At 38.8% G+C, this 27,951-nt stretch overlaps 1 protein-coding gene across 4 annotated transcripts; it reads right to left on the reverse strand.

The window, feature by feature from the left end:
• Positions 1 to 428: 428 nt before the first annotated feature.
• On the reverse strand, positions 429 to 27,392 carry TLR6 (toll like receptor 6). Of its 4 annotated transcripts, none has more exons than XM_025887031.2 (2): positions 19,258 to 19,334; positions 429 to 12,816 (listed from the first exon to the last, which is right to left on the reverse strand). In XM_025887031.2, the coding sequence occupies exon 2, from the start codon at positions 12,745 to 12,747 to the stop codon at positions 10,363 to 10,365; it is 2,385 nt and encodes a 794-aa protein (XP_025742816.1). In that variant the 5' UTR covers positions 12,748 to 12,816; positions 19,258 to 19,334; the 3' UTR covers positions 429 to 10,362. The 4 variants fall into 4 exon arrangements, with proteins under 4 accessions (XP_025742816.1, XP_025742814.1, XP_025742815.1 ...); XM_025887029.2 differs by lacking the exon at positions 19,258 to 19,334 and adding an exon at positions 27,282 to 27,392 and having other exon boundaries at positions 430 to 12,816; XM_025887030.2 differs by lacking the exon at positions 19,258 to 19,334 and adding an exon at positions 27,189 to 27,325 and having other exon boundaries at positions 430 to 12,816.
• Between the last annotated feature and the right edge of the window lie 559 nt (positions 27,393 to 27,951).

The following is a 27,951-nucleotide window of genomic DNA, read 5'->3' on the forward strand; positions in this document are numbered from 1 at the left end:
CTCAGGTATTTATCAATGGGCTGCAAGTTGTAAGGAAATGTAGTTTTATCTGTATTTCTTTTGCCTTTGTTCCCCTTACCATCAGACGTGCCTGCAATACCCGTAGACTTGGGTGAATTCCTCTTCTTGAGGTCCCCCAAATATCCTGAAGTTTCTGCACCTGCCAGGAAGTGACATTCTTTACTCACTTAGTAAGGCTGCCGGGAACTCTGTAAGCAAGGTGTCAAGCTAATGTGTCCAAGGGGCTCTATTGTCTTCATGCTTCATACAATCAATCTTTCTTCCTTAAAGCTGTACGGGCCATATCTGATCTACGCACTGTCTCTCAAGTATGACATTCCAGTCAAAGCCTCAGTAAAATAACCAATGTTTCCAATGGTGTCCTGTTATAAAGAGAACAGATTTTTATTGAACTTACGCAAATAATTATAATTGTCATGAAAGAAAAAACACTCACTGAGAGTTTTGCATTTCATGGTTCAGGTAAAGAGAAAAGTTAAATGCTTCAATCTGTTCACAAAGGAATATTTTATCATATTTCTGTATATCATGGACATCCTAAAGAAAGTTTCCTTAATCTAGAAGAGCAAACATTCATGAACCAACAGTGTTTCAAACGAGAGTCACAAAAACTATAATCATCTTCCTCAATTTATTTAGTCCCATGTTACTAATTCTTGTTCAGTTTGAATACAGCTTTTTTTTAGTTAGTTTTGGAAATTCTTACCCATTTTATCTTTTATGATTTTAAAGATGTCAAAAACCTATATTTGTCAAAAGTCCGTTTTATGAATCTCCTTCAAGGTGAAACACATTTTGAAAGAGAATAAGGACAGTAACCATAAATGACAAAGGCTCAAAAATGCACATGGTGAAAGATCTGATAGGATAGTTCATTACAATATAGCTGGTAAGGAAATCCAGTTATTTCTATGACACATAACACTTCAATAATCAGAATATCAAGTAATGGCCTTATGCCAAAACATATTAAAACTTCAGGAATTCCATACCATTTCTAGAATAGCTATAGTATTTACCCAAACAATATAACCTAAGGTTATCATTATTTAACAGTGCTTCTGAAGTAATTTAACATACCAAATAAAAAGCCCTAACTAGTCAAAAAGACTTCACTGACAATTCAAATCTTGGGGAAGTTTGTTTAAAGCCTCAGAAAGTTATAAAGCACATGCCTAAATAGGATTACAGATCATTACAAAACTTGAAACTTATTTGTTTAACTAAGGTGGCAATAAAAGTTTCCAAAGGCAAGTATGTAGAGTTATATAGTTGTTAGAAAAACTTAGCTCCATTAATATTGAGAAGTTTTAACCATCTTAAGTAATCAAAGACCTGATAAAGACAAAGCATAAAAGTTTTGGTTTTCCAGGCAGACAAAAGAGAAAAAAAACTTTATTTACATTTTCTTTTTTTTTTTTTAGGCTTATTTCTTAAAGATTTTATTTATTTATTTATTTATTTATTTATTTATTTATTTGGGAGAGAGGGGAGCAGGGAGCACAGAGGGAGAGGAGCAGAGGGCCCGATGTGGGACTCAATCGCAGGACCTTGAGATCATGACCTGAGCCAAAGGTAGACACCTAACCGACTAAGCCACCCAGGTGCCCTATTTACATTTTCTTATCAAGAGCAGACCAGCAATCCAAGAAAACCTTGTCTTTTTAACAGAGAGTCAATTTTATACCAGTGTACTTTTTAAAAAGGATTTATTTATTTGTTTGTTTGTTTGTTCATTGGGAGAGCATGCCCAGAAGCAGTGGTAGGGGCAGAAGGAGCGAGAGAATCTCCAGCAGACTCTGCTGAGTGCAGAGCCTGACACAGGGCTCAGTCCCACAACCCCAAGATCATGACCAGAGCTGAAATCAAGAGTTGGACACTTAACTGACTGAGCCACCCAGGCTCCCTAGTATACCCGTGTACTTTTAAAATCTATCCATTTCAACCTCAGTCCTGACCACACATAAAATTCCTTTCCAAAGATTTCCCTTCATAAATCTTCTACAAACTTCTTTTTCATTCAGATTTTATCCTAAGCCTTTCTGTCCAAACAACCAGTCTCATTTTAGGAGGAAATTACTTTCATATCAATAAAATGTATTCCCATTCCTTATATCTTTCTCGTATATCTCCTACTTTCCTACATACAGAGTTGCTTTCCTTATTTCCATCAGGCTTAATTACATTTAGCAGACTCTTAGAAACTTAGTCTCCAGGGAAAATTAAGTAGGAACCAATTGTGAACTGTCTGTTATACCAGAAGTCTTTAGACCTGAAATTTATGAGTGATTTCATAATTTTTAAAAAAACATGTTTTTCCATAGTACAATCTTTTAATAAAGCACAAAGCATGTTTACCAACAGACCCAAGTACCCTCAGCTTTTCTGCAGTAAGAAGCCAAAAACACAAACCTACATTCTGTAATCAATGCTTTAGTGTTTTATCTTATTTGGAAAAGACTTAAATGTCCAGCAAATTCAATCCGATTTACCATCCAAGCAAAACTTTAAAATTTCAAGGTTACCAAAGACTTTGAAAGCTGTCTTAACAATTACCCATGAAAACTTGAGACAGACAAAAATTAAGCATCATTTTAAGTCATCTTTTTTTTTTTATTTAATTGACAGAGAGAGAGAGAGAGAGAGAGACAGCGTGAGAGGGAACACAAGCAGGGGGCGTGGGAGAGGGAGAAGCAGGCTTCCTGCTGAGCAGGGAGCCTGATGCGGGGCTCGATCCCAGGACCTTGGGATCATGACCTGAGCCGAAGGCAGTTGCTTAACCAATTGAGCCACCCAGGCACCCCTTAAGTCATCTTTTTGCTGACAAATTATAACAGAGATAACAGGAGCTTATTTGACTTTAGTAAACCTGAGTAGAATAAATTTTTATATTTAATGCTGATAACTCTAAAGATAGATCTGTCTTAATTAAAGTTAACAAACTGTATTTATTTATTTTTAAAGATTTATTTACTTATTTGACAGAGAGAGACAGAGTGAGAGAGGGAACACAAGCAGGGGAGTGGAAGAGGGAGAAGCAGGCTTCCTGCCAAGCAGGGAGCCCAGTGTGGGACTCAATCCCAGGACCCTGGGATCATGACCTGAACCGAAGACAGACGCCCAACCGACTGAGCCACCCAGGTGCCCCAACAAACTTAATTTAAATACCGAATATGTCCCACCTTAAAAGTCAGTCCACTTAAAAGTCCATCAATTTGTTCCCCATTGTCAGTTTTTACCTGGGGCACCAGTGGGGTAATCTGAAGTGGGTGATGTAGGTCCAAGGGGGTGCACTCCTTGATGGCAAGGGTGGGAGGGGCAGCCAATGGTGTTGGAAGCACCCAGGACCGTGTAGGAACCAGTTATGCAAGTCACACCCAAGCTGGTGCAGAAACAGGAGGGGGAGGGGAAGGCAGAAAAGGTGAGGTGCTGCCAGCAAGGCTGGAGGTGGATAAAAGCCCAGAGGGCAGATAAAGTGGACTCCTGGTCCTAAAGCTCATCAGCTGGGACAGATGAGAAGACATGTTTTCTTTCCACCAACAAGTGAAAATAGGCAGTCCGCATCAGGCCAGAGAAGATAGGGGACTTTCCTGAAACAAAAGGAATTTGGCAGCTGCTTGGGAATTTTCCTTAAAGTCCCTGTCCCAAGGTAGACTAGCCAGAGACAATTAGCTCCAATTATCATAGCCTTTTACCCAGGAAATGAATGAGGGAGAAGCCCCCACATAGAAGAGTAACCTGGGTCTATTAGGAGGAGGAACAGTGAGAGAGTCGGTGTCTGCTTTGTTAGGGATCACCTGTGATTCCTCCAGCAACTTAGGTTTATTAGGAGGAAGGAGGCCTGTTTAGACCATCATCATCCAATGTATTGGGAGGGGACTTATTATCCTGGTTAGTGGCCAAACACATTCTGCAAGAGGCCCTTAGGTCAGGGTCCTGATTTAGGGTCATGCAGGCCTGGACATAGGGTACCTCAGTTCATTTGCCCTCTTTCCTGCAGAAGAGATCTAAACAATAGATCATATTGAAGTTTAATGTCCCATTAATGGACCATTTTTCCTTATTTCCTAAGGAGTACTAGAGCCATGCAGTGTTAGGGAAGGACCATTACCAAGAAAATCCCCCAGACTCCCAGGTGGTGTCCCACGCAGGATATGTCAGAGGTTCCTAGTATCAAAGCGACTGGAAGCATCTCTTGAATGAAATTGCTATGAACACGGCCTTGTCTTGTAGGAAAGATGCTGGCTTTCCCCCCACTTCTCCATTGCATCCTAGGCTACAAATGGGTACTAGTGAATGGACTGAAGAAAAACCTACCATTTTAACCCATGGAGATCACTAGAAAAACTTTACAAGGGGAAATTACCCAACATTGTGACGTTAGTAGTTAGTAGGGGACACTGATGGAAAACAGTTAAGATAGAACTCTGTCATGGTCTAAGTGACATTCCAACACATGTAGTCTTTCCAGCTGACTTCCCTAGGAAACAGTCCCTGGTTGGGTTTTAATTCAATCTGGTACAGGTTTTGGCCGGCTCCTAGTGGAGGTGTTGTAGCCAGGGTGGCTAGACCAAAGATGTGGAGGGAATCGCATTAGACCAGTGAGGAGGAAACAACACACGGGAGTTTTAAGGTTGGCAGCCATCCTAGTGACTTAGGTGGCTATCCATGCCCAAGAAAGACAACTTTGTACGATAATAAGAATAAAGAGAGGGCATCAAGTTTCTGGGTCTTATTCCCCTTCTGGCCAGAGGACTAGCTTCCAGGTGAAAGGCAGGCTTTTCTTCCTTCATAGAGTAGCCCCAGGCTAGAGGATTGCAGCCTAAGCAATCAACATGAAAGTGTTCCAATAAGACCATACTCCTTAAAAAGCTCCCAAAGTGAAAGTAAAGGAAGAGAAGCAGGAGTCCCCACCAAGTGTGCACCAAGGCTTGGAGTCCCGATGAGAAGACTCAGGTCCCACAGTGGGCATCAAGATGATGTGATATGGCCCAGCAGCAAATGGTCAAGAAAGCATTCTTGAGATGTTTTTGGTGCAAAACAGTATTTTTCTTAAAGCAGAGGGACAGGACCTGTGGGCAGGAAGAGCTGCACTGGGATTGTGAGGAAGGATTGATTATACACTTTTAAGTTGGGTGGTAAAGACAAAGGAAGTTCCCAAAAGGATTTTCATATGTTAAAGAAGACGTACAAGGATCCTGGAGATCTGTCTACTGTCAGGCTAAGGCTGTGTTTTGCTTGTGGCAAAGCATTAACACTAAGGCAGTTGTTGAGTTCCTTGAGGAATGTCATACTCTGCCTGTCTCAAGTATTTGTCAATGGGCTGCAAGTTGTAAGAAAATGCAATTTTACCTACATTTTTTTTTGCCTTTATTCTTCTCATCATCTACAATTTTACTATTGGCTAAATAATATTCCATCTTATGTACAATGTATATTTTAATTAACAATGTATTTAACAAATCTGTTGTTGGGCATTTCAGCTATTTTCAATTTTTGCTATTATAAACAACTCTGCAATAAACAACATGTTCATACATTTCCTTAAGATGTGTTTGAACAATTATTTCTTTAGGATATATTCCATGGGGGTGCCGGGGTGGTTCAGTTGGTTAAGCATCCAACTCTTCATTTCAGCTCAGTTCATGATCTCAGGGTCATGGGATTGGGCCCTATGTCGGGCTCCATGCTCAGCTGGGAGTCTGCTTGAAATTCTCTTCCCCTTCTTCTGTCCCTCCCCCCACTTGTGCATGCATTCACGTGCTCTCTCTCTGTCTCTGTCTCTCTCTCAAATAAATAAATAAATCTTAAAAAAAAAAAAGGATATACTCCATGAAGTGGACTTTCTTCACCAATGGACATAAATCTATGCCATTTTTGTCTGCTTTTTCTTCTACTACCATGAATGATATACCTTTTTTTTATGATTATTTAGTCCAAATTTAGGATAGAATTTTAAGTTGCTCATCTGCTATGTAATGCCATAGCCCACCAACAATTTCAATTTCCCTTCGCATCTGTTGGTCCTACTGATAACATAATACGGTGTTGACTGGAATTTTCCCTATGATTTGGATCCAAAACTGAAAACAAGTGTTATATACTGCATGTTCTTAAGAGAGCTGTCAACAGCTGGGGCCAAGCACCTTACTAAGGGCATTCTAAAAAGCAGTTGAGCCAGACACTAGCCATTCCCACCATTACCTCACCCTCATGGGAAACAGAGCCAACTAGCCAGTCTGAGCTTTTGAATGACTTTGTGGAGTAGACACTGCTACTTATCCTAGACCTCCTGACTATATTTGACTTACATTTAAGAAAGAAGGAAACTTCTATCTTATTTAAGCCCTTGTGTTTGAGGTCTCCTCATTCCATACCTTAACCAACACAATTATAGAAAAGGACATCTGCCTTCCTACCCCTCACCCCTGGTCCTTACATCAGGTCTTTTAAGAGGGAGTGGCAGGAAGTATCTATCTCAGACCACGTCCACCTCCCATATATATGCCAAGATTGAGCTATAAGCTCCGCCTATGATATGGAGAAAGGAGATGAGCTTTAGATGGAGACGGAGATTAAAATTTTAAAACTAGGTTGTGATATTAATACCTCAAAAGGACTAGAGAGCTATGAAGTCTGCTCATCACTAAGGGGTGAGAAGGGGAGAGTTTCAGAATCCAGTTGACTGAATGGGGAAAAGTAAAAACTACATATTTACATGTGGCTCTCTTGAGATTTCTCATAAACTAACTATGATTAAAAACCTCTAGAAAGTCCCTGTGGCTGGGGCGCCTGGGTGGCTCAGTCAACGAAGCATCTGACTCTTGGTTTCAACTCAGGTCATGATCTCAAGGTGGTGGGATTGAGCCCCACATGGGGCTCCACACTCAGCGGGGAGTCTGCTTGGGATTCTCTTGTTTCCTCTGCCTCTGCCCCTCCCCCTGCATGCTCTCTCTCTCTCTCTCTCTCAAAATATATAAATAAATCTTAAAAAAAAAAAAGTTCCTGTGATTTTGACTTCTGGTCTCTGAAACTCTAAGAGAATCAATTTCTGGTGTTTTAAGCTACCCAGTTTGTGGTAATTGGTTCTGGTGGCCCTAGAAAACCAATACATCCAGCAAGGCTGCCAGGTAGATGCTTTCTTTGCTCACAGCTCCCTTTCAATTCCAACTCTGTGCCCAATGTAGCTCCCTTTGAAGGGCCTCCCCAGTCAAAGCCTCAGGGCCTTTATGCTGCCCCAGCCTTGCCCAAAATTTTTCAAGCCAGCAGCACTCCCTAATCATCCTTGCCATGGCCTATTCCTTCTAACCTGTCACCTTATTGAGGTACTTAGTTTTCATTCTCTTCATGGTGCTAACAGTGAGAAACGTATTAAGACAAACTTCTCAAATTGTGGCAATGGATTTGGAGCAGGTAAATGCACTGAACAAATATGAAGGAAGGGGACACTCTATTTGCATGGGGTTTTAAGATAAAAATGAGGATTTCAAAGCCATTTTATGCTTGTGGCCATTCAGAGCTATTCGTTCACCCAACAAGTTGTACTAAAGATCTACAATGGACCACACTGTTCTTAGCACTGGGGATGAGAAGAAAACAAGAGGCAGATGGTTCTTCTTCTCCTGGAGCTTATATTTTAGTGGACAGAAACAGAAAACAAGTAAACAAGATAATTTAGAGAGTGACGTGTGCTGTAAAGAAAACCAAAGGGAGCAGGGTGCCAGAGTGACTGGGAGGAATGTTTCCTTGGGTTGGGAATTCCAGGAGGTCTCTCTGAGGAGGTGACATTTAAGTTGAGACACAAATGGCAAGAACAAACTAGGCATGTTCTGAGGAAAGAATAATCTCAACAGAGAGAGTAGCAAGTGCCAGGTAGAGAGGGGACAGAGCGGACAGAGGGGGGAATCAATGTGGCACATTGGGGAAGAGCCAGAGGCAGCTGTAGCTGGAGTGTGGCAGACAAGGGGAGACAGGAAAAAGATGCACAGGTAAGTTCAGAGCGGGAGGAAGGCAGACCATGATGACAGGTCATGAGGGGCTTGGCTTTTGTTCTAACTGTAAGGGGAGGTCATTAGAAGGTTTAAAGCAGGGGAATAGCTTGATAGAACTTACATTATAAAAACAATCCCTCCAATTGCTGTTTGGAGAATATGTGAGGAAAGAGTAAAAGCAAGGAGGACAGTTAGGAGGCCAGAGGTTGTCCAAGTGACAGGTATTGGTGGCTTAGTCAGGTTGGCAGGGGTTGTAGAATGGACTATACACACTCTCCTCGCATAATAGGTATACACAGGGAGGAAAATGTCAAAGGCTGTACCACTGCCTATGGGGCATTAATGACTGTATCCATGAGGGTGCAGATGAGGATGCTGTGTCGAAAGATCCAGAACATATTTAGTTTAAACAAGGTGCAGGTTTACTTCTGCCTCACGTAACAGAGGTGAGCACTCCAGGGCTGGGTGAGAGGCTGGCCTGAAAAGCACAAAAGTGGTACACCGAGGAGCATGCCCTCCATATGTGGCTTTCATCTCCAGGTTCTGGACTGATCCTCTAGTTCTGTATCTCCTGTCCAGTAGAAGGGTAGAAGGGGTAATTTTCTTAGAGATAGGACTCGAGTGGCACACAGTTTCCAGCTACATCCCACACCCATAATTCAGTCATGTGTCCACATGAAGCTGCAAGGGAGGCTGGGCAATGTACTCTCTAGCTGGGTTGTCAGCTGCTCTGAAAAAACTCACACATTAATTAAATAAAGGGTGAAGGAATATTGGTGACAACTACAGTCTCTCTCACAACATTTTTAATTTATCTGCATAGTCATCTGTTATGGACTGAATTGTGTCCCCTCCAAAATTCACATGTTGAAGCCCTCACCCCCAGTACCTTAGAATGTGACTCTGTTTGGAGAAAGGGACTTTGAAGAGCTAATTAAGGTTAAATGGGGTCATAAGGGTGGGACCCTAATTCAATATGATTGGTGTCCTTATTAGAAGAGGAAGAGACACCAGGATGTGTGCACACAGAGGAAAGGCCATCTGAGGACACAGCAAGAAGGCAGCCATTTGCTAAAATTCTAAGACAACCAGAAAAAGTCCTATTCAATAACCAGTTATAAATAAATGTGGCTCTGAGTTTCCTTTGTAAGCAAATAAATCCACGTCTTTGCCCTCAATAGCCTGTGACTGAAGTCTATACAGTTGACCCTTGAACAATGTGGGGGTTAGGAGTGCTGACTGTCTGTGAAGTCAAAAGTCTGTGTATAACATTTAACACCCCCAAAACTTAGTCAAAAATTTGTGTATAATTTTTAACACCCCCAAAACTTAATCACTATTGGCCACCTGTTGACAAGAAGCCTTACCAATAACATAAACAGTCAATCAACACATATTTTATATGTTATATGTATTATATATTGTATTCTCAAAATAAAATAAACTAGAAAAAAAACCCAAAACTGTAAGAAAATCATAAGGAAGAGAAAATATATTTATAGTATTGCACTATAAAAAAGTCCATGTACAAGTGGATCCGTGCAGTTCAAACCCCTGTTGTTCAGGAGTCAACTGTATTTTCCTTTATATACATAAATTATTAAGTCATAAGTCCCCACTGGTTAACTACAAATTTGTGTAGCAGGGTCAAAAATTTAATAATATACTCAGATGTGAACAAAAAATCTTTATTTTTCATAACTGGTCTAATTTTTTCCCAAGCTCTGAAGTTGAACAGGATGACAAAGCTCACCCAGAGGCCAGTGAGGCTCCATAAGACACTCCAAGGGCCACTGTGTACATTTCAGAGGTTGACCCTTTCCTTGCTGCCATGAGGTCCCACAAACTCCTGCTCACACAGAATCCATTTGGGAAAGAATAAGGGAGAGCAAAGGTCCTTGAATGAGCATTTACTCAAGAGTGTTTCCATTTGAAAAAGAATGGTTGAACCAGAAGGGCCTGAGGTACCTGTAATAGGCAAGTTTGAGCACCAACTCAGCCTTCAGCCTTGCTCACTAGCTTAGATGAAATACAGTTTTCATTAAGTCTTCCCTGAATGTGTGGCGCTAATAAAGGCACCACCTAGAGAGCAACTCAAAACCATCGTGTTCATCAGAATCCAAGTTAATGACGGGTTCTTAAATAGAATTTCCTGACTTTTTTCTTTTTTTAAAGATTTTATTTATTTATTCATGAGAGACAGAGAGAGAGAGACGCAGAGGGAGAAGCAGGCTCCCAAGGAGCAGGGAGCCCGATGCAGGGCTCGATCCCAGGACCCTGGGATCATGACCTGAGCCGAAGGCAGACGCTTAACCATCTGAGCCACCCAAGTGCCCCCTGACTTTTTTTTTTAAGTTTCTGCATCATTGTTTTCAGCAATTAATTCTAACTTCATATTAAAAGCAGCTCTAATATTAGCCCAAAAAAGTCCATGTTTGCTCTTCTCCTTGGGCCATTCCAAGTAAGTCCGCTGTGTCATAAGAGCCTTCAGCTTGTGATACTTGCTGGGAATGCATTTCTGTGGAATGGGTTCCAGCAAGATCAAGATCAAGTTATTAGAGCCTTCATGAAAGAGATTGTGGTGGGCAAAGTAGAGTTCATAATGGCACCACTCACTCTGGACAAAGTTGGGAGACAAAACAAAGATGGACTTGTAACTCCTCTCAATGCAGTTTATGATATTTTCCACAATGCTCTTGCCAGGAACAAAGTTTCTCTCATGGAGACAAATCCTTATATCTTCTTTTTCTAGGCAAGGTACCAGTTCGTTCTTCACCCAGGCAGAATCATGTTCACTGTATGAAATAAAAGCATGGAACTGGAGCGTTCTTTGGAGTTCTTCTAAAGGTACGTTCCTCGCCCTGTGCCGGGTCTGGGTCCACTGACACACCATCCTGAGATACCAGGGCAGATCAAAGTAGATACAGAGGGCAGTCACAGTAACAGCCAACACCAGCACAGTGACCCCAATGGTAACAAGCAGCAGAGCTGTGTTGCAGGATAACCGAGATATGTGAAAGTCCTTCAGTGGAGTTCCCTTATAGTTTTCTGGAGAGTCACACTTATAAGAATTAGGCCAACCCTCTACCACTTCACTTGATACTTGGCCTAGACTTTGGACAAATTCTCTTAGCTCACATGTACATTGGAATGGATTGTTCCCTGCTCTTATGGACCTAATCTTCTGGCAGCTCTGGAAGAAATCAGCCGATGGGTTGGAAATTGAATTAGAGTCAACAATCAGTACAGAAAGGCTGCTAAAAGTATCACAGTCAGGAAGGTAGGTTAAAGAATTGGAAGCAACATTGAGTTCTTGTAAAGCTTCTAGTTTCATGATTGGTTTAGGAATGCTCCTTATTCTGTTATCATGAAGATCAAGTACCTTCACCTTAGGAGGTAAACATCTGAAAACAGAGTCAGCAAGTATATTTGAAGACAAATTTAACACCACTATACTCCCAACCCAAGTGCAATTTCCATCATGCCTATTATATTCCAAAGAATTCCCACTAACATCCAATATTTCCAAAGATGTCATATGCTTAGTCATGAGACCTACTTTGTAAAGGTCTTTTAATTTATTCTTTCGTAAGATAAGTGTTTCCAATCTAACTAGTTGGGAACAATTTTGAAAAACACTATCTGTGAAAACATTCTGGGTAAAGTTCAAAAACTTAAATGTGTTTGATGGCGGAGGACAAAGCATGTGTATAAAAGGTGTATCTGATATGGTTAACATCATAATGTTCATCTCAGAAAAAATTGTGTATAACACTGTCTGTGAAAAAATAAAAACTTCATTTTTAACATGCTCTATTTTCAATGCTTTCAGTGCTGTTTTAGAATAATGAAAATCTTCTTTATCAATCTTTTCAACTATTGTTAAATTATAAATATTGAGATATTCTATAGGTTTGGGCCAAAGAAATTGAAAAATTCCAACCAGGCATTTCCAAGTTGTTTTCACATGTTCGAGAGTAAAATTCAGTAAAGTTGGCCCTCTAGTGAGTCCTGATAAAAATTTAATTAAAACTTCACAGTTGTCATTATTCAATTTAATATTAGTCAGTTGTAAGCACCCTAAACTATTAACTGATATGTTCACTTGAACAGAGAATAACTGATTTGGATGGAAAACAAGGTGAAGTGTTTTTGTATTCAGAATTTGAAGACTTTCTGTTTCTTTTGCATAATAACCTTCTAAATCCAGAAGGATATAACTTAGATGCAGATGAGCAATTGGTAGCAGATCTAGTTGTCGTAACTTTGTAGCGCTTAATCCTAAGAAATGCAGTTGCGTCAAATTGCCAAATTCCTTGCAGATGGGCAGAACATCAAAGTCATTGAATGAGAGGTCTAAATGCTTGAGACTTGTGATAAGATGGCAGGATATATTCTGTAACTGATTATAAGATAAATCCAAATATTCCAAATCCTGGTTGAACTTGAAAATGCTAAAATCAAGGCACCAGATTCTATTATGAGAAAGTCTCAATACTTTTAGCCCTGAGAGATAGCTCATGTCAGAGATATGAAGCTCAGATATGTTGTTCTGAGACATATCTAAGATTTTGGTTTTTGGTGGCAGGTCTTTTGGGACATGAATAAGCTTCATATTTGATATGTCTACTGCAAATTCACTTTCATCAGAGAACTGGACTATGGTTCCAACTATTAAGGTCACAATGTACACAAAATGAAAGCTTCCTGTGATAGATTCTTTGTCTTTGGTCATGATGTTGAAATGGCTATTCCCCAAATGGTTGTTGCTGTTCTTCAGAACATCTTGATATGTGTCCAAATTCTAGAAATATAATACACATTAAGATGTATAAATATTGGATGATTGCTCTCAAACCTCCACTTTTAAAACACAAAATCTCAATGATCTTTTCATTCACTATCAGAGTCTTTTCTGTCCACATAATTGTGATATTTTCCCAGTTATGCAGCCTGCTGGTGCCAGGGGAGGCAATACAGATATTATTACCAAAGAATTATGGCTCTGTGTTTTATCCTGTCTGGGCACTCTCTGAGGGATCCACTCAGAGGCTCGGCTTTGTTTCACCCTCTTCAGAATTTTCTCAGGGCTGGAGCAGCCTCCTGGGTAATGTTTACTGAAAATCTTTAAAGGCAAACATACTAGCCACAGCACCTGGAACAAGGAATAACAAATGTGACAAACAGCACACACAGCAAAAAGCCAGGGAAAGAAGAGCTTGGGAAAGGAGATGGGTGGGGAGGGGCGGGGGGGGGTCTTTGGAAAACTCTATGTATACCATGAAATCTAGAAAGCTACACATATGTCCAGGGCTGTATGGAAGCTCAGAAGATCTAAGAAAATCCTAAATTTTCACCTCTGGCTGACCTTTGGCTCTGTGAAAGCAGAAAGTGAAGGCTAAGGCAGAGTTGTAAATAGCCTGGATAAGCATTGAGGAAATGCATCAACACAGAGCCAATCTACAAAGATCAGAAGTTTTGTTTTATTTTTTTTCTAGGTGTTTAAGAAAATCTCCATCAAAGCACTAGCTAGCCAATAAGCTAATGGAGTAGAGAATTCAATGGCCACACATAAAGAATACAGTCCTTACACAATAGTTTAGAGCAGTCACTAAGCAACCAACCAACCACACCCCATGACAAGCAGCAACAACAAACCCCGGGAGTGAGGAGAATCTGAGTTTCTACATTGTCATATTTCCAGAGTTACCATATTACAATATTCAAAATGCCTACTTTATTTTTTTTAAGATTTTATTTATTCATTTGAGACAGAGAGAAGAGAGAGAGCATGAGCAGGGGGGCAGCGGCAGAGGGAGAAGGAGAAGCAGACTCCCTGCTGAGCCGGGAGCCCTGCGCAGGGCTCGAGCCCAGGACCTGGAGGTCATGACCTTAGCCAAAGGCAGATGCCTAGCCATCTGAGCCATCCAGACGCCCCCAAAATGCCTACTTTAAACAATAGAAGGCATGCAAATAAATTACAAAGTATTATCCATCTAGAGGAGAAAAAAAAGAACAAAGAGAAGTGACACTACCCAACTTCAAGACTTCCTATAAAGCTACAGTAAACAAGACAATATGGTATTGGTGAAAGAATGGACAGAGAGATCAATGCACCAGAATGAATAAGTCAGAAATAGGCCCACACAAATATAGCCAACTGGTCTTTGACAAAGAAGCAAAGGCAACTCAGTAAAGAAAAGACAGTCTTTCCAACAAATGGTGCTGGAACTATAAGACATCCACATGCAACAACAAGAACAAAAAAAAAAAAAAAAGGAGGGGAGGGTCTAACACAGACCTTACACTTTTCACAAAAATTAGCCCCAAATGGATCATAAATCTAAATGTAAACTATAAAACTAGAAAACTTCTAGGGGATAATACAAAGAAAAAACTAGGTGACCTTGGGTTTGGAGATGACTTTTTAGATACAACATCAAAAACACAATTCATGAAAGAAAACTGTTAAGTTGGACTTCACTAAAATTAAAATTTTCTACTTTGCAAAAGACATCATTAAAACAATGAAAAGACAAGCCCCTGGCTGGGAAAAAATATTTACACAACACATATCTGATAAAGGACTTGTGTTCAAAATGTACAATAAACTCTTAAATTCAGCAATAAGAAAAGAGCAATTTAAAAATGGACAAAAGAGGGGCACCTGGGTGGCTCAGTCGTTAAGCGTCCGCCTTCACCTCAGGTCATATTCCCAGGGTCCTGGGTTCGAGCCCTGCATCAGGTTCCCTGCTCAGTGGGAAGCCTACCTCTCTCTCCCACTCCCCCTAGCTTGTATTCCCTCTCTCACTGTCTCTCTCTGTCAAATAAATAAATAAAATCTTAAAATAAATAAATAATTTAAAAAATGGACAAAAGATCTGAGCAGTGACCTCACCAAATAGCAAATTACCATATGAAAAGATACTCAATATCATATGTCATCAGAGAATTGCAAATTAAAATAATGAGATACCATTAGAGTGGCCAAAATCCTGAAACAACACCAAATATTGGTGAGGCTATGGGGCAACAGGGACTTTCAGTCATTGTTGGTGGGAATTCAAAATGGTAGAGACACTTTGGAAGACAGTCTGCCAGTTTCTTACAAAGATAAATATACTCTGACCATATGATTCATCAGTCACACTCCTAGGTATTTACTGAAATGAACTGAAAATCTAGTCCACTGAAAAAGTTTGCATGTAGATGTTTTAGCAGCTTTATTCACAACTACCAAAAACTGAAAGCAACAAGATGTCCTTCAGTAGGTAGAAAGGTAAACAAACTGTGGTATATCCATACAATGGAATATTATTCAGTGCTGAAAAGAAAGGAGTGATCAAGCCGCAAAAAGAAATGGAAGAACCAAATGCATATTTCTAAGTAAAAGAAACAAATATGAAAAGGCTACATGCTGTATAATTCAAACTTTATGGCATTCATAAAAAGGCAGAACTAAAGAGAAAACAAAAAGATCAATGTTTGCTACTGTTTGGGAGAAGAGGGGGATGAATAACCAGGGCACAGAGGATTTTTAGGACAGTGAAACTGTTCCATGTGATATTGTAATGGTGGATACAGGACCTTCTGCATTTGTCAAAGCCTACAGAACTATACAACACAAAGACTGAATCCAAATGTAAATTATGGACCTTAACTAGTTAACAATAATATATCAATTATATAATGTACCACACTAATGCAAAATGTTGTAATGTAAAAGTGTAAAAGTATAAAGTATAAAAAATGTAAAAGTATACAGAGTGGAGAAGGGGTCCATGGGAACTGCTGGACTATGTGCTCAATTTTTCTATAAAACTGGAACTTCTCTAAAAAAATAGAGTCCATTAATTTAAAAAGAGGAGAAGTATATAGAAGTGCAACAAATTTCTGAATATTAATTTTGTATCCTGCAACTTTACTGAATTCATTTAACAATTCTAGCAGTTTTTTTGATGGACTCTTTAGGGTTTTCTACGTATATAATCATGTCATCTGCAAATAGTGAAAACTGTACTTCTTCCTTACCAATTTGGATGCCTTTATTTCTTTTCCTTGTCTGATTGCTATGGCTAGGACTTCCAGTATCATGTTGAATAAGAGTGGTGAGAATGGACATCCTGTATTGTTCCTGATCTTAGAGGAAAAGCTCTCAGTTTTTCACCATTGAGTATGATATTAGCTGTGGGCTTTTCATATAAGACCTTTATTATGTTGATGTATGTTCTCTGTAAACCTACTTTGATTTGAGAGTTTTTATCATGCATGGGATGTTATACTTTATCAGATGCTTTTTCTGCATCTATTGAGATGATCATATGATTTTATCCTTTCTCTTGATGTGATGTATCACATTAATTGTTTTGCAAATACTGAACCACCCTTACATCCCTCGAATAAATCCCACTTGATAGTGATGAGTGATTTTTTTAAATGTATTATTGGATTCAGTTTGCTTGTATTTTGATGAGGATTGTTGCATCTATGTTCATCACAGATATTGGCTTGTAGTTCTTTTTTTGTAGTGTCTTTATCTGGTTTAGTTTCAGGGTAATGCTGGTCTCATAGAATGAATTTGGAAGCTTTTCTTCCTCTTCTATTTTTTGGAATAATTTGAGAAGACCAAATATTAATTCTTCTTTAAAGTTTGGTAGAATTTGTCTGTGAACCCATCTGTTCCTGGAGATTTGTTGGGAGTTTTTTGAATACTGATCTAATTTTATTGCTAGTAATCAGTCTGTTTAAATTTTCTATTTCTTCCTGATTCAGTTTTGGAAGGTTACAAATTCTTCTGTTGTCCAATTTGAAATTAAGAGAAACAATCCCATTTACAATTGCACCAAAAATAATAAAATACCTAGGAATAAACTTAACCAAGGAGGTGAAAGGTCTGTACTCCAAAAACCATGAAACATTGATGAATTAAATTGAAGATAACACAAATTAAAAAATATTCCATGCTCATGGATTAGAAGAACCAATATTAAAATGTCCATGCTACCCAAGGCAATCTACAGATTTAATGCAATCCCTATCAACATACCAACATCATTTCACAGAACTAGAGCAAATAACACTAAAATTTGTGTGGAACAACAAAAGACCCTGAATAGCCAAAGCAATCTTGAGAAAAAAGAACAAGGCAGAGGTATCACAGCCTCAGATTTCAAGATATACTACAAAGCTGTAGTAATAAAAAAAACGATACTTACACAAAAATAGATGCATAGATCAATTGGACAGAAAAGAGAGCCCAGAAGTAAACCCACATTTATATGGTCCATTCATCTACAATAAAGAAGGCAAGACTATACAATGGGGAAAAGACAGTCTCTTCAAAAAATGGTGTTGGGAAAACTGGACCACTTCTTACACCATACACAAAAATAAAATCAAAATGGATTTTTAGAAATAGGAAAAAAAGGAGAAGAAAAAATTAATAGAAATGGTTACTGAAGAAGCACAGGCATTGACTTACTAGACAAAGGTTTTAAATCAACTGTCTTAAAAGTTAACTACATGACTATAGTCTCTTTTCATTGGACTTAGAGGATACTTTCTTCTCTTTTAAAATGCAGTCCTTTAGCCCTCCAAAAGGTTATATCACTCAGTTTGATAATCTAAAATTGTATAAAAGGGCCATCAAGGAGTTATTTCCAGAAACTACAAGACATTCTCAAGAGTCTACACCAGTATTCAATTTGGCACTAGACTCAGCCATCTGCTGCAACCAGTGACTTCTCATGGGTCAAGGGCCAACAAACCCATTTATCTCTTTCTCCAGTGACTAATCTTACCTAGGGTTAACTTTCTAGCTCTTTTCTGAAAACCTGACATACGTAGAATGTCCACTGTGTTACCAGAAAACATTAGATGAGTGTGAGATAAGCTCCTGGTGGTCACTGTGATGCCATGCACGCAGTTGGCCAGACTTTCAGATCCTCCACTCAGTTTGACCAAGGCAACATGAGATAAAAGGAATGGGGGGCATCTGGGTGGCTCAGTTGGTTGAGTGTTCAGCTCTTGATTTTAGCTCAGATCATGATCTCAGGGTCCTGGAATCGAGTCCCACATTGGGCTCCATGCTCAGCAGGGAGTCTACTTGAGGATTCTCTCTCCCTCTCCCACTGTCCCACCCCCTGCCCATGCTCACATGCTCTCTCTCTCAACAAAAAACAAATAAATCTTTTAAAAAGAGGAATGGGGAGGAAGGTGGGTGAAGGTTGGAAGGTCCATCCACCTGTGGCTTGATGCCTAAATGTCTGTGGTACATGACAGGATAAATCCTTTTGTGAGGGTGAAGATTGGAATAAGGCCAAGTTTGTGTCACAAGGAAGAACCACCTACTCCCTCCATCTCCATGAATTGGACCTCACCAATACCAGTTGTGGCTGGGCTGGGAGAGATGACACCCACTGTTCATGGAGCCATTTGAGAAGATATGGTTAAGACACACCAAACTGGACATTTATGACTGGCTGAGGGGTAGAAGCAGGCACAGCAGCCCACAGACCCCATGTTTGTGACAGAGACAAAGCAGTGGGACTATAATTGTGCAAAAGATCAAGCAAGAAGCTAGTCCCAGAAACTAAGACAAACACTCATGAGTCTATACCATTCCAGCTTTGATCTGCACAGAAAAGCATTTATGAGCCCCTGCAGGGAACAATAGATAGCAGGACAGACAGGGTTCCCCAGCTGCCTAAATCCCACTGCAGCATCCTAAAAGCAGCAATGACAGCTGTGATGTCCACAGGGCAGGCATCCTGCACCTATGCCAGAGTGCCCACAGCCACACCTGCCTGGAACCACCTACACGTAGACGTTAGAGGTACTCTTACAGACTGGGAAGAGGCAGATGAGATAACATAAACACTCCACCCTTTGTGGCCATGGGAAATTTTTTTAGTCACAGGATCTCATTCTTTGACACAATTCCCATAAAAATGGATTTGTGTTTTTCCAATTCACACTAGACCAAAAGTAACAAATTGAGAGAGATAGGAATTGGCATTTGATAATCTGAAAACATCAAGTTCCTACAGTTGACATGCTGATAAAACAGGAAAAGAGAGTGAAATATTAAAAAGTACATTGAGGAAGTCAGAAGGCATGTCAATTTGAAGCTGCTGTATGTATGGGATAACAGTTTTCCCAGAGCCCAGAAAGTCTTACTGTACTACAGCAGATTAGAGGCGTTGATGTTCATGATGCTGATGCTGAGTGAATGAGTAAAAATTACCTGTCTGAAGAGTGGAGGCAGGTGCACGAAGCCACAGATGCCATACTTGAGACTGGTACACAGGATTGGAATGTGAGGTTCAGTATACCCTACTCAAGAGCTGATCTACTCAGGTAAACATCTAGAAGCTCCCAGGTGACAAGAGGAGACATTTCTTAAGTAGGGCCTTGTGTAGCAGGAACAATTGAAAGCAGATGTTGACTACTTGTTGTTCAGTTTTATTAACAAAAGGACCCACTCTTCATCACCTGGAGGTATATTGGAAATAGTAAACCACTTAAGAGGTAAGTAGGGTTTCAATGAACCATTCTTTGGAAGAGTAAAACTCTTCTGGGCTGGAGAATTTCATTACAAAATGGCATATGATTAAAAGTCCCTAGGGGTGCCTGGGTGGTTCAGTTGGTTATGTGTCCCACTCTTGGTTTCGACTTAGGTCATGATCTCAGGGTCATGAGATCAAGCTGCGCCTCGGCTCTTCACTCATCATGGAGTCTGCTTGAGATTCTTTTCCCCTCCTTCTCCCTCCCCCTCTGCTCACCCCCCCAACCACACACACACACACACACACACACACTCTCTCTCTCTCTCTCTCTCTCTCTCCCCTCTCTAAAAATAAATAAATAAATAAATAAATAATAGAATTTTTAAAAGTCCCTCATTGCTCCTCTTCCACAGCCTCTCCCAACTGCCACTAAAACACCCATGAAAACACAGAAACTTCTAAAAACCCACCTTGCCATCAAAAACAAAGGATAGAAAATTGATGGTGGGATCCAAAAGCATCTACACACATGGAAAGGTATCAGGAGCCATTTTAAGGAAAATCCATCATACTCAAGCTTTGTCTTGGGAAAATAGACTCCTTGACAAAAGGTGGGAAGGAATTTTGTCCCTCCTTCTGTTTGCATATCTGTTTGCAGATGTATGATCTTATATGTAGAGAATCTGAATGACTTCAGGAAAAACTGTTGGAACTATTAAATTCAGTAAGCTTGCAGATACAAAGCCAACATACAAACAGTTGCATATCTATGTATTAACAACAAACTATCTGAAAAAGAAATTTAAAAAAATCCCATTTACAAATGCATCAAAAAGACTAAAATACCTGGGAATAATTTTAACCAAGGACGTGAAAGACCTGTATACTGAAAACTATAAGACATTGATGAAAGAAGTTGAAGAAGACACAATATCCAGTATTCACTGATCAGAAGAACTATACTGTTACAATGTTCATACTACCCAAAGCCATCTATAGATTCAGTGCAATCTCTATTAAAATTCCAAGGGCATTTTTCACAAAAGTGGAAAAGAGAATTCTAAAATTCATATGAAATTACAAAAGACTCCAACTGTCAAAGCAATCCTAAGGCAGAACAAAGAGGCATCACACTTCATGATTTAAAACTATACTACAAAGCCATAGTAATCAAAACAGTATGGTGTTGGCATAAAAGCAGACATGTAGACCAGTGGAACAGAATCAAGAACCCAGAAATAAACCCATGCTTATACAGTCAACTAATATTTGACAAGGCAGTCAAAAATACTTGAAAATGTAGTCTCTTCAGTGGTGAATGGTATTGGGAAAACTGGATATGCACATGTAAAAGAATTGGACCCCTATCTTACCCACTTACAAAAAAGCTTACTCCAAGTGGATTAAAAACTTAACTAAGAGACCTGAAATCATAAAGTTCCAAGAAAAATATATAGGGGAAAAGCTCCCTGACATTAGTCTTGGCAATAATTTTTTGGATCTGACACCAAAAACATAGGCAACAAAAACAAAAATAAACAAATGAAAGTACATCAAACTAAAAGCACTGTACAACAAAAGAAACAAGCAGCAAAATGCAAAGTCAACCTACAAAACTGGAGAAAATATTTATAAATCATATTATCTGATAAGGGATTAATATCCAAAATATATAAGGAACTCAGAGAACTCAATAGGAAATAATAACAATAATAATAAATTTTAAAAAATAATTTGACTAAGAAATGGACAGAAGACCTGAAAAGACATTTTTCCAAAGAAGACATACAGATAGCCAACTAGTATATCAGAAGATGCTCAACATCACTGATCATCAGGGAAATGCAAATCAAAACCACAATGAGCTATCACCTCACACTTGTTAGAATGGATCTCAAAAAGACAAAGATAACCTGGTGTTGACAGGATGTAGAGAAAAGGGAACCCTTGTGCACCATTGGTGGGAAGGTAAATTGGTACAGCCATTGTGGAAAACAGTAGTTTCCTCAAAAAATTAAAAATAGAATTAGCATATGATCCAGCAATCCCACTTCTGGGCATATATCCAAAGGCAATGAAATCACTGTCTCAAAAAATCATGCTTCACCATATTCATTGCAGCATTATTCACAATAGCCAGGACATGAAAACAACATAGGTGTCCAATGGCAGATGAATAGGTAAAGAAAATGTGAGATATATATATATAAAATGGAATATTATTTAGCCATAAAAAGAAGGAAAGCCTGCCATTTGTGACAACATGGATAGAACTTGAGGGCATTATGCTAAGTGAAATAAAGTCAGACTGAGAAAAATAAATACTGTATGATCTCACATATATGAGAATCTAAAAAAGCCAAACTGATAGAAACAGAGAGTAGAAAGGGGGTTGCCAAGGCCTTGGAGACAGGGGAAATGAGGAGATGTTGGTCAAAGGTACAAACTTCCAGATATAAGATGAATGAGTTCTGGGAATCTAATGTGCAGCCTGATGACTATCGTTAACAGTACTGTATTATATACTTGAGAGTTGCTAAGAGAGCAGATGTTCACAACCGAAAATAAAAGGTCATTATGTGAGTTGATGGATATGTTAACCTTATTGTGGTAACCATTTTGTAATACATACATATATATTGTTATATGTATGTATATATTGCTATATATATGTATGTATCAAATTATCACATTGTAGATCTTAAATTTACACAGTGTTATTATATGTTAATTATATCTCAATAAATCTGGGGGGGGAAGAACTGAATAAGAGGTAGGGAGGGACTTTAGGGTGGGTACATATTGCATTCTGAGACGTGTAAGCCATACAACAATACTTGTAAAAGGGCAAAGATAAGAACACTAGGGGCTGTATTCATCAGGAATTGCAGTTTGTATATGTAATACTCCATTAGGTCAAAGTATCAGAGAAGTGGGCAATGAGGATAAGAGAGTTTACTACTTCATACTGGTTAAAACAAATAGCTCACAGTGAAAATATAACAGAGAAAGACACTTCACAGTGAATAACTGCATCAAAATTTACAAAGCAAAAATGCTAAAAACACAAGGAGATATTGATAGTGAAGACATGTAGTGCATTTCTCTGGGTCACAATTAGATCAAGCACATAAGATATGCATATGAGGATTTGAATAAAATAATTAATAAAGGATTTAATAGAGACTTTGAACCTATAGAAAGAGAATATTGTACTAAGTCCCCTTTCATGGAGCATTTGCTAATATTGATTCTTAAGTCAAATAAATTTTTTAATAAATACTCCAAAGCAGAAATTTGTAAAGTCATTTATCAGACTACAAAATAAACTTTTTAAACCACTTTTTAAAAATGTTCTAAACATCTTCTAGATCAAGAAAATCACATTTTCAATTACAGACATTAAGAACTATGAGAGTCAACAATGTGGTGTGCACATACTCTAGCCTCCTCCTCTTGCCCTAAATCCCCTAAATGATGCGGGAGAAAAATACACACACTCACACACACACACATATTTAAAGTCAGGAAGAGAAGTCTTTAGGGGAACTGAAACCAAGAGAAGTCTCTGAAAATTACAAGCAGATTGGACTATGATAGAGTACTAGCTTTTGAAAGATGTCTACCTCCTAACCCCAGAACTTGCAAATATGCTATTACATGGAAAAAGGGAATTCAAGTTGAAGATGGACTTAAATTTGCTAATTCACTGACCTTAAAATAAGAGGGTTATCCTGGATTATTCAAGTAGAACCAGTGTAATTACAAGGGTCCTTAAAAACAGAAGAGGGAGGCAGAAGAGGGGGTCAGAGTGACCTGATGTGAGAAGGGCTTGAGTTGCCATGAGGAAGGGGCCATGAGCCAAGAAATGCAGGTAGCATTCAGAAACTCAAAAAGGCAAGTAAATGGATTCTACCCTAGAGCCTCCAGAAGGAATGCAGCCTTGCCAACACCTTTATATAAGCCCAACAAGACCTATGTTGGAGTACTAATTTACATAACTGTAAGATAATAGATGTGTTTTTTAAGCCACTGAATTTGTGATAATTTGCTACAGCAGCAATATAAAATTAATACAGACTAGTTTGGCCCACCCTTCTGACGAACAGGCTGTGAAAACAGATCAACAAGCAGTTTGACATGGAGCTTCAACCACAATTTGGGTTGCACAATCAAAAAGCATGACACTTACAAAACAAACACCATGATGGAAAGGAACCAAACTCAAGATATAAGAGAAGTTAACACCTAAACAACTATTTTAAAATGGAAAAAAAAAAGAGAGAGAAGTTAACCCCCAAGGAAACAGAGATGAAAGAGCTGAATAGCCATTGATAATAGATAGATATCCTCAGAGAGAGGTAAGTATTCTAAAAACGAATGGAGTAGGGATCATGGAAATTAAAAACTTAATAACTGAAATGGAAAACTCATTGCATGAGTTGAGTTGCAGAGTGTCAATGCTGATGTGAGAATTTGTGAGATGGAAGACCAAGGAGGGAATTTTCCCAAAACACAGCACAAGAGGCCAAAGTGATGATATAAACAAGAAATACGAAAAGACTTGGAAGACAGATCCACCATCTGAATTACCAGAGGACAGACTATCCTTTGAAAAATAAACTGACTCCCCTCCACACACACACACAAAAAGGCAATAAAGGGGACCCAAGAAGGAATACTTTGCAAAGAAGGTAGGAAAAATTAGTGCTAAATTCCAATAAGTATGGATGACAAAAATTTTAACAAAAATATGGAACTAAAATTGCCAACAATTACAAGGGAGTTAGTAGACAGTGGGGGAGAGGGAGAGAGTGAACTAAAAGCATGCTATGTCCTTGCCTGATTAAGGAGAATCTATAGATAGATACCAGTTAATTCAAGATGTTACTAGAAAAATACAAGTCTAAGTATGTATATTATAAAATTAAGAGTAATTACTAGAAAATACAAATAAAAGAGATAAATTCCAATCATTTGGTGGTGGGGAGAAGCTCAGAATGAAGAAATCCTAATCCATCTAGCTCCTAACTGAAGGAGTAATACATAATGATTAATTAGGGTTTTCCTAATACTGTAAGAATGGCTTATTATTATTAACAAATCTATGATGATATTTGCAACAACGTGGATGGACCTGTAATGCTGAGTGAAGTCAGTCCGACAAAGACAAATACCCTATGATTTCACTTATATGTAGAATCTAAAAAACAAACAAATAAATGACAAAAAGTAGAAAACAGACCCATAAATACAGAGAACAAACAGGTGGTGGCCCAGAGGCGAGAGGGGTGGGAAGATGGGCAAAATGGGTGAAGTGGAGTGGGAGGTATGGGCTTCCAGTTATGGAATGAATACAACAAGGTGATAAAAGGTACATCATAGGGGATATAGTCAATGTCATTGTAATAGTATCATATGGTGACAGACGGTAACCGCACCGGGGATGAGCACTGCATAACATTTAGACTTGTTGAGTCACTATGTTGTGAACTGATACTAATGTATTAAAACTAATGTAACACTGCCTGTCAACCATACTTGAATTTTTAAAAAATGCATATTAAAACAAGACAGGACCTAACATGTAGATGAATCATGTTCTGGATCTCAGTTTAGACAGACCCAGCAAAGAGGTTACTTGAATAACAAAGGAAGAAGGGATTTTAGGATGGACCCAGCATTGGAGTCTATTAAAAAATAATAAATGTTAATTTTTGATAATGTGCTTTGGCCATGTAGGAAAATGTACTTCTTTTAGAGATATAGAATGAAGCATTTACAGAGAGAATGTTATGATGTCTATAATTTATTTAAGCATAAAAAGATAAAGTGAATCAAATGGGAATTCTTGTTTCTTCAAGATTAAAAAAAGTATGATTATTTTTACCTACCAAACTGGAAGAATTAAAAAATATAATAGCCAGCATTGGTAGGTGTGACTAAAATAAGAACTCTTGTTTACTACTGGCAGAAATGAAAAATTAGTACAAGCTTTCTGAAGGGCAATTTGGTCACATACAGAAATTCCTTACAAACATGCTTCCCCTTATTTTAGCAATTCCACTCCTCAGAATTTTCTCCTAAAGGAATTATCAGAAATACACATAAAACTATTACTATAAAAATGCTTGTGACATGATGAAAAATTGAAAAAAAAAATAAAGTCTAGTCTAGAAAACAGTTTAATCAGTTATTGTATACCTATAAAACTGAATAGGTAGCCTCATGCAGCCTCAAATATTGTACTTTTGAAGTAATATATGTTATGTAAATATAATTTATATTTATATTAAATATAAGCTATAAATAATATAATGAATAAAAGAATACAAAATCCTGTTTGTAGTAGGACTTGAATTTTGTAAAATATGATTAAAACCTGACAAAATACACAAAGCCTTGGGAAAAAGAGATTAGGAGGGAATATACCAAATGCTAATAGTGGTTATCTCTGGATCTCTGAATCATAGATACATTTAATATTCTTTCTTATACTTTTGTATATAGTTGTAAAATTTCTAATTTTGAACATTTTGTAACTCAAAAGGTTTGTCTCAAAATATAGCTAATGTAAAAATATTTTATATTTAAAGAAACCTGCTTATATTATTTGGAATATTGATACATACAGAGAACTTTTTCCACACGATAGTAGATCGTTGACACTCATGGATGAGAACGCACCGAGAGGTCCCTCCATGGTGTCTGTTCAGGGGACTGAAACTCCACTACCATGTAGGAAAGTTGACCAGCTGCCCTGGGAACATCCTCCCCCCCCCCCCCGCCCCAATATTCCTCCAAGAGCATTTGTATTCTCAAGCAGCTCCTAGTGTATATACTTAACAAGCCAGCCAGGAGCTTTTCTATTTAAGCAAAATAAAGGAGAGGGAAAAGAGGGAGCAGACGGTCAGAGAGTTCATAATTTGCTTTAAAAGCAAGTAAAAAGAGATCAAAGGTAAAAGTTTTTTTTTCTTTAATGCATCCAACAAAAAGAGGGGGAAAAAAAGACAGATGAAAGAAGCTCTATTTCAAGGGGGGGGACCTCTGGCGGATAGGATCTATGAAAATTAAAACTACGAAAAAGACACGATGAACAAAACATTGAGGTAAGTGTGAATCCATAGTTAAGTTAACTAAGAAAGAAAGAAAGGCATTGCTTTATTTGCCGAAGTTTAGGTAAGAGACCTGGAAGACAGTAGTGCTAGACCCATCCCTGCCACTTCCACCATTTAATAAATGTTTATTCCGAGCGCACGTACTGTGCCAGGTGTCAGGAGCCAGGGCTGGAAATACGAAGAGCGCTGACATAATTCCTGCTTTCAAAGTGCTGCTACCTGAGTGACAGATCCGAAGGAACTACAGCTTCACGTGACGGGGGAGATCAAAGGCTCCCGTCCGTCTCCTATAAAAACACATAACTTGCCCGCGGGAGGGGCAGAAACTGCTGTAAACGTTACTGGAAGCCAGCAACTAGACAGAGGTGAGAAATGTAGACGGAAACAGAAGAAATAACATCAGTGTTTTCCCTGAACGATGGCTGCAAGTGCTAGTTGTTTTTACGTCTTTTCAAGACAGCCCGGGAAGACACCCCCACTTTTTTTTTATCGTTCTTGGAAATTAAAAGGACACTGAAAATCATCTGGCAAACATTTCCAAGAAGCGGTACCTGTCTCCGGTGTCGCCATCGTTGGCATTCTCTAGCGTATTTGAGGTCCTCGATGCCGTAATGTGAACAAGCCACAAAAGTCTACTTACTTACCGGGAGGTTTCTTTCCCAGAAGAGAAAGTAACTTTCAAAAACGCACGGAGAAAGCAAATGCAGGTCCTTGGTTTAAGTACCGCGGTGCCACAGAAACGATTTTATGCCATCTGTTGAGCCTTCCTGGAATTACACCGACATAGGAATTTCCTCTTTGAAGGTCATGTGAAAAGCACGTGGGTCAGCAAGATTTTTTTGGTCTGGGCTACGGACTTAAACAGTAATCCAATTTCTAAGCTCGTACGAGCACACAGTTCAGGACAATTTCATTGGGAAGGAAAATGTTTCTTCTAAGGTAAGATTTATCTGTAAGAGTTTGCAGCCAGAGTGTTAAAGTGTCACCAGGGTAGAGTTATTGAACGTGGCCTGTTTTCTATGATCAGCATATTTAACATTTCCAAAATAACTGCAACCACCCTTATCAAGCTATTTTGGAGCATTACTTTAGCTGGATGAGGTACCGTAAAGTAAAATAAACTTAGGGCTAAGATTTGGGGTTTTTTTGGAAAAATCAACTTTCAAGGAAAGTTTAGTAGTTGATACCTATGTATATAGCCACACCTGGGGGAAGTTGCATCCTGTTTCCCCACCTTCCGACCAACATTTGGTATTATTAGATGGATTAATTCTTTTTTTTTTTTTACTATTAATCACATTTATTGGGCTTTCA

This window comes from Callorhinus ursinus, unplaced genomic scaffold (assembly GCF_003265705.2).
Source record: "Callorhinus ursinus isolate GAN/ISIS: 27379988/994484 unplaced genomic scaffold, GSC_fseal_2.0 scaffold4, whole genome shotgun sequence".
Taxonomy (NCBI): domain Eukaryota; kingdom Metazoa; phylum Chordata; class Mammalia; order Carnivora; family Otariidae; genus Callorhinus; species Callorhinus ursinus.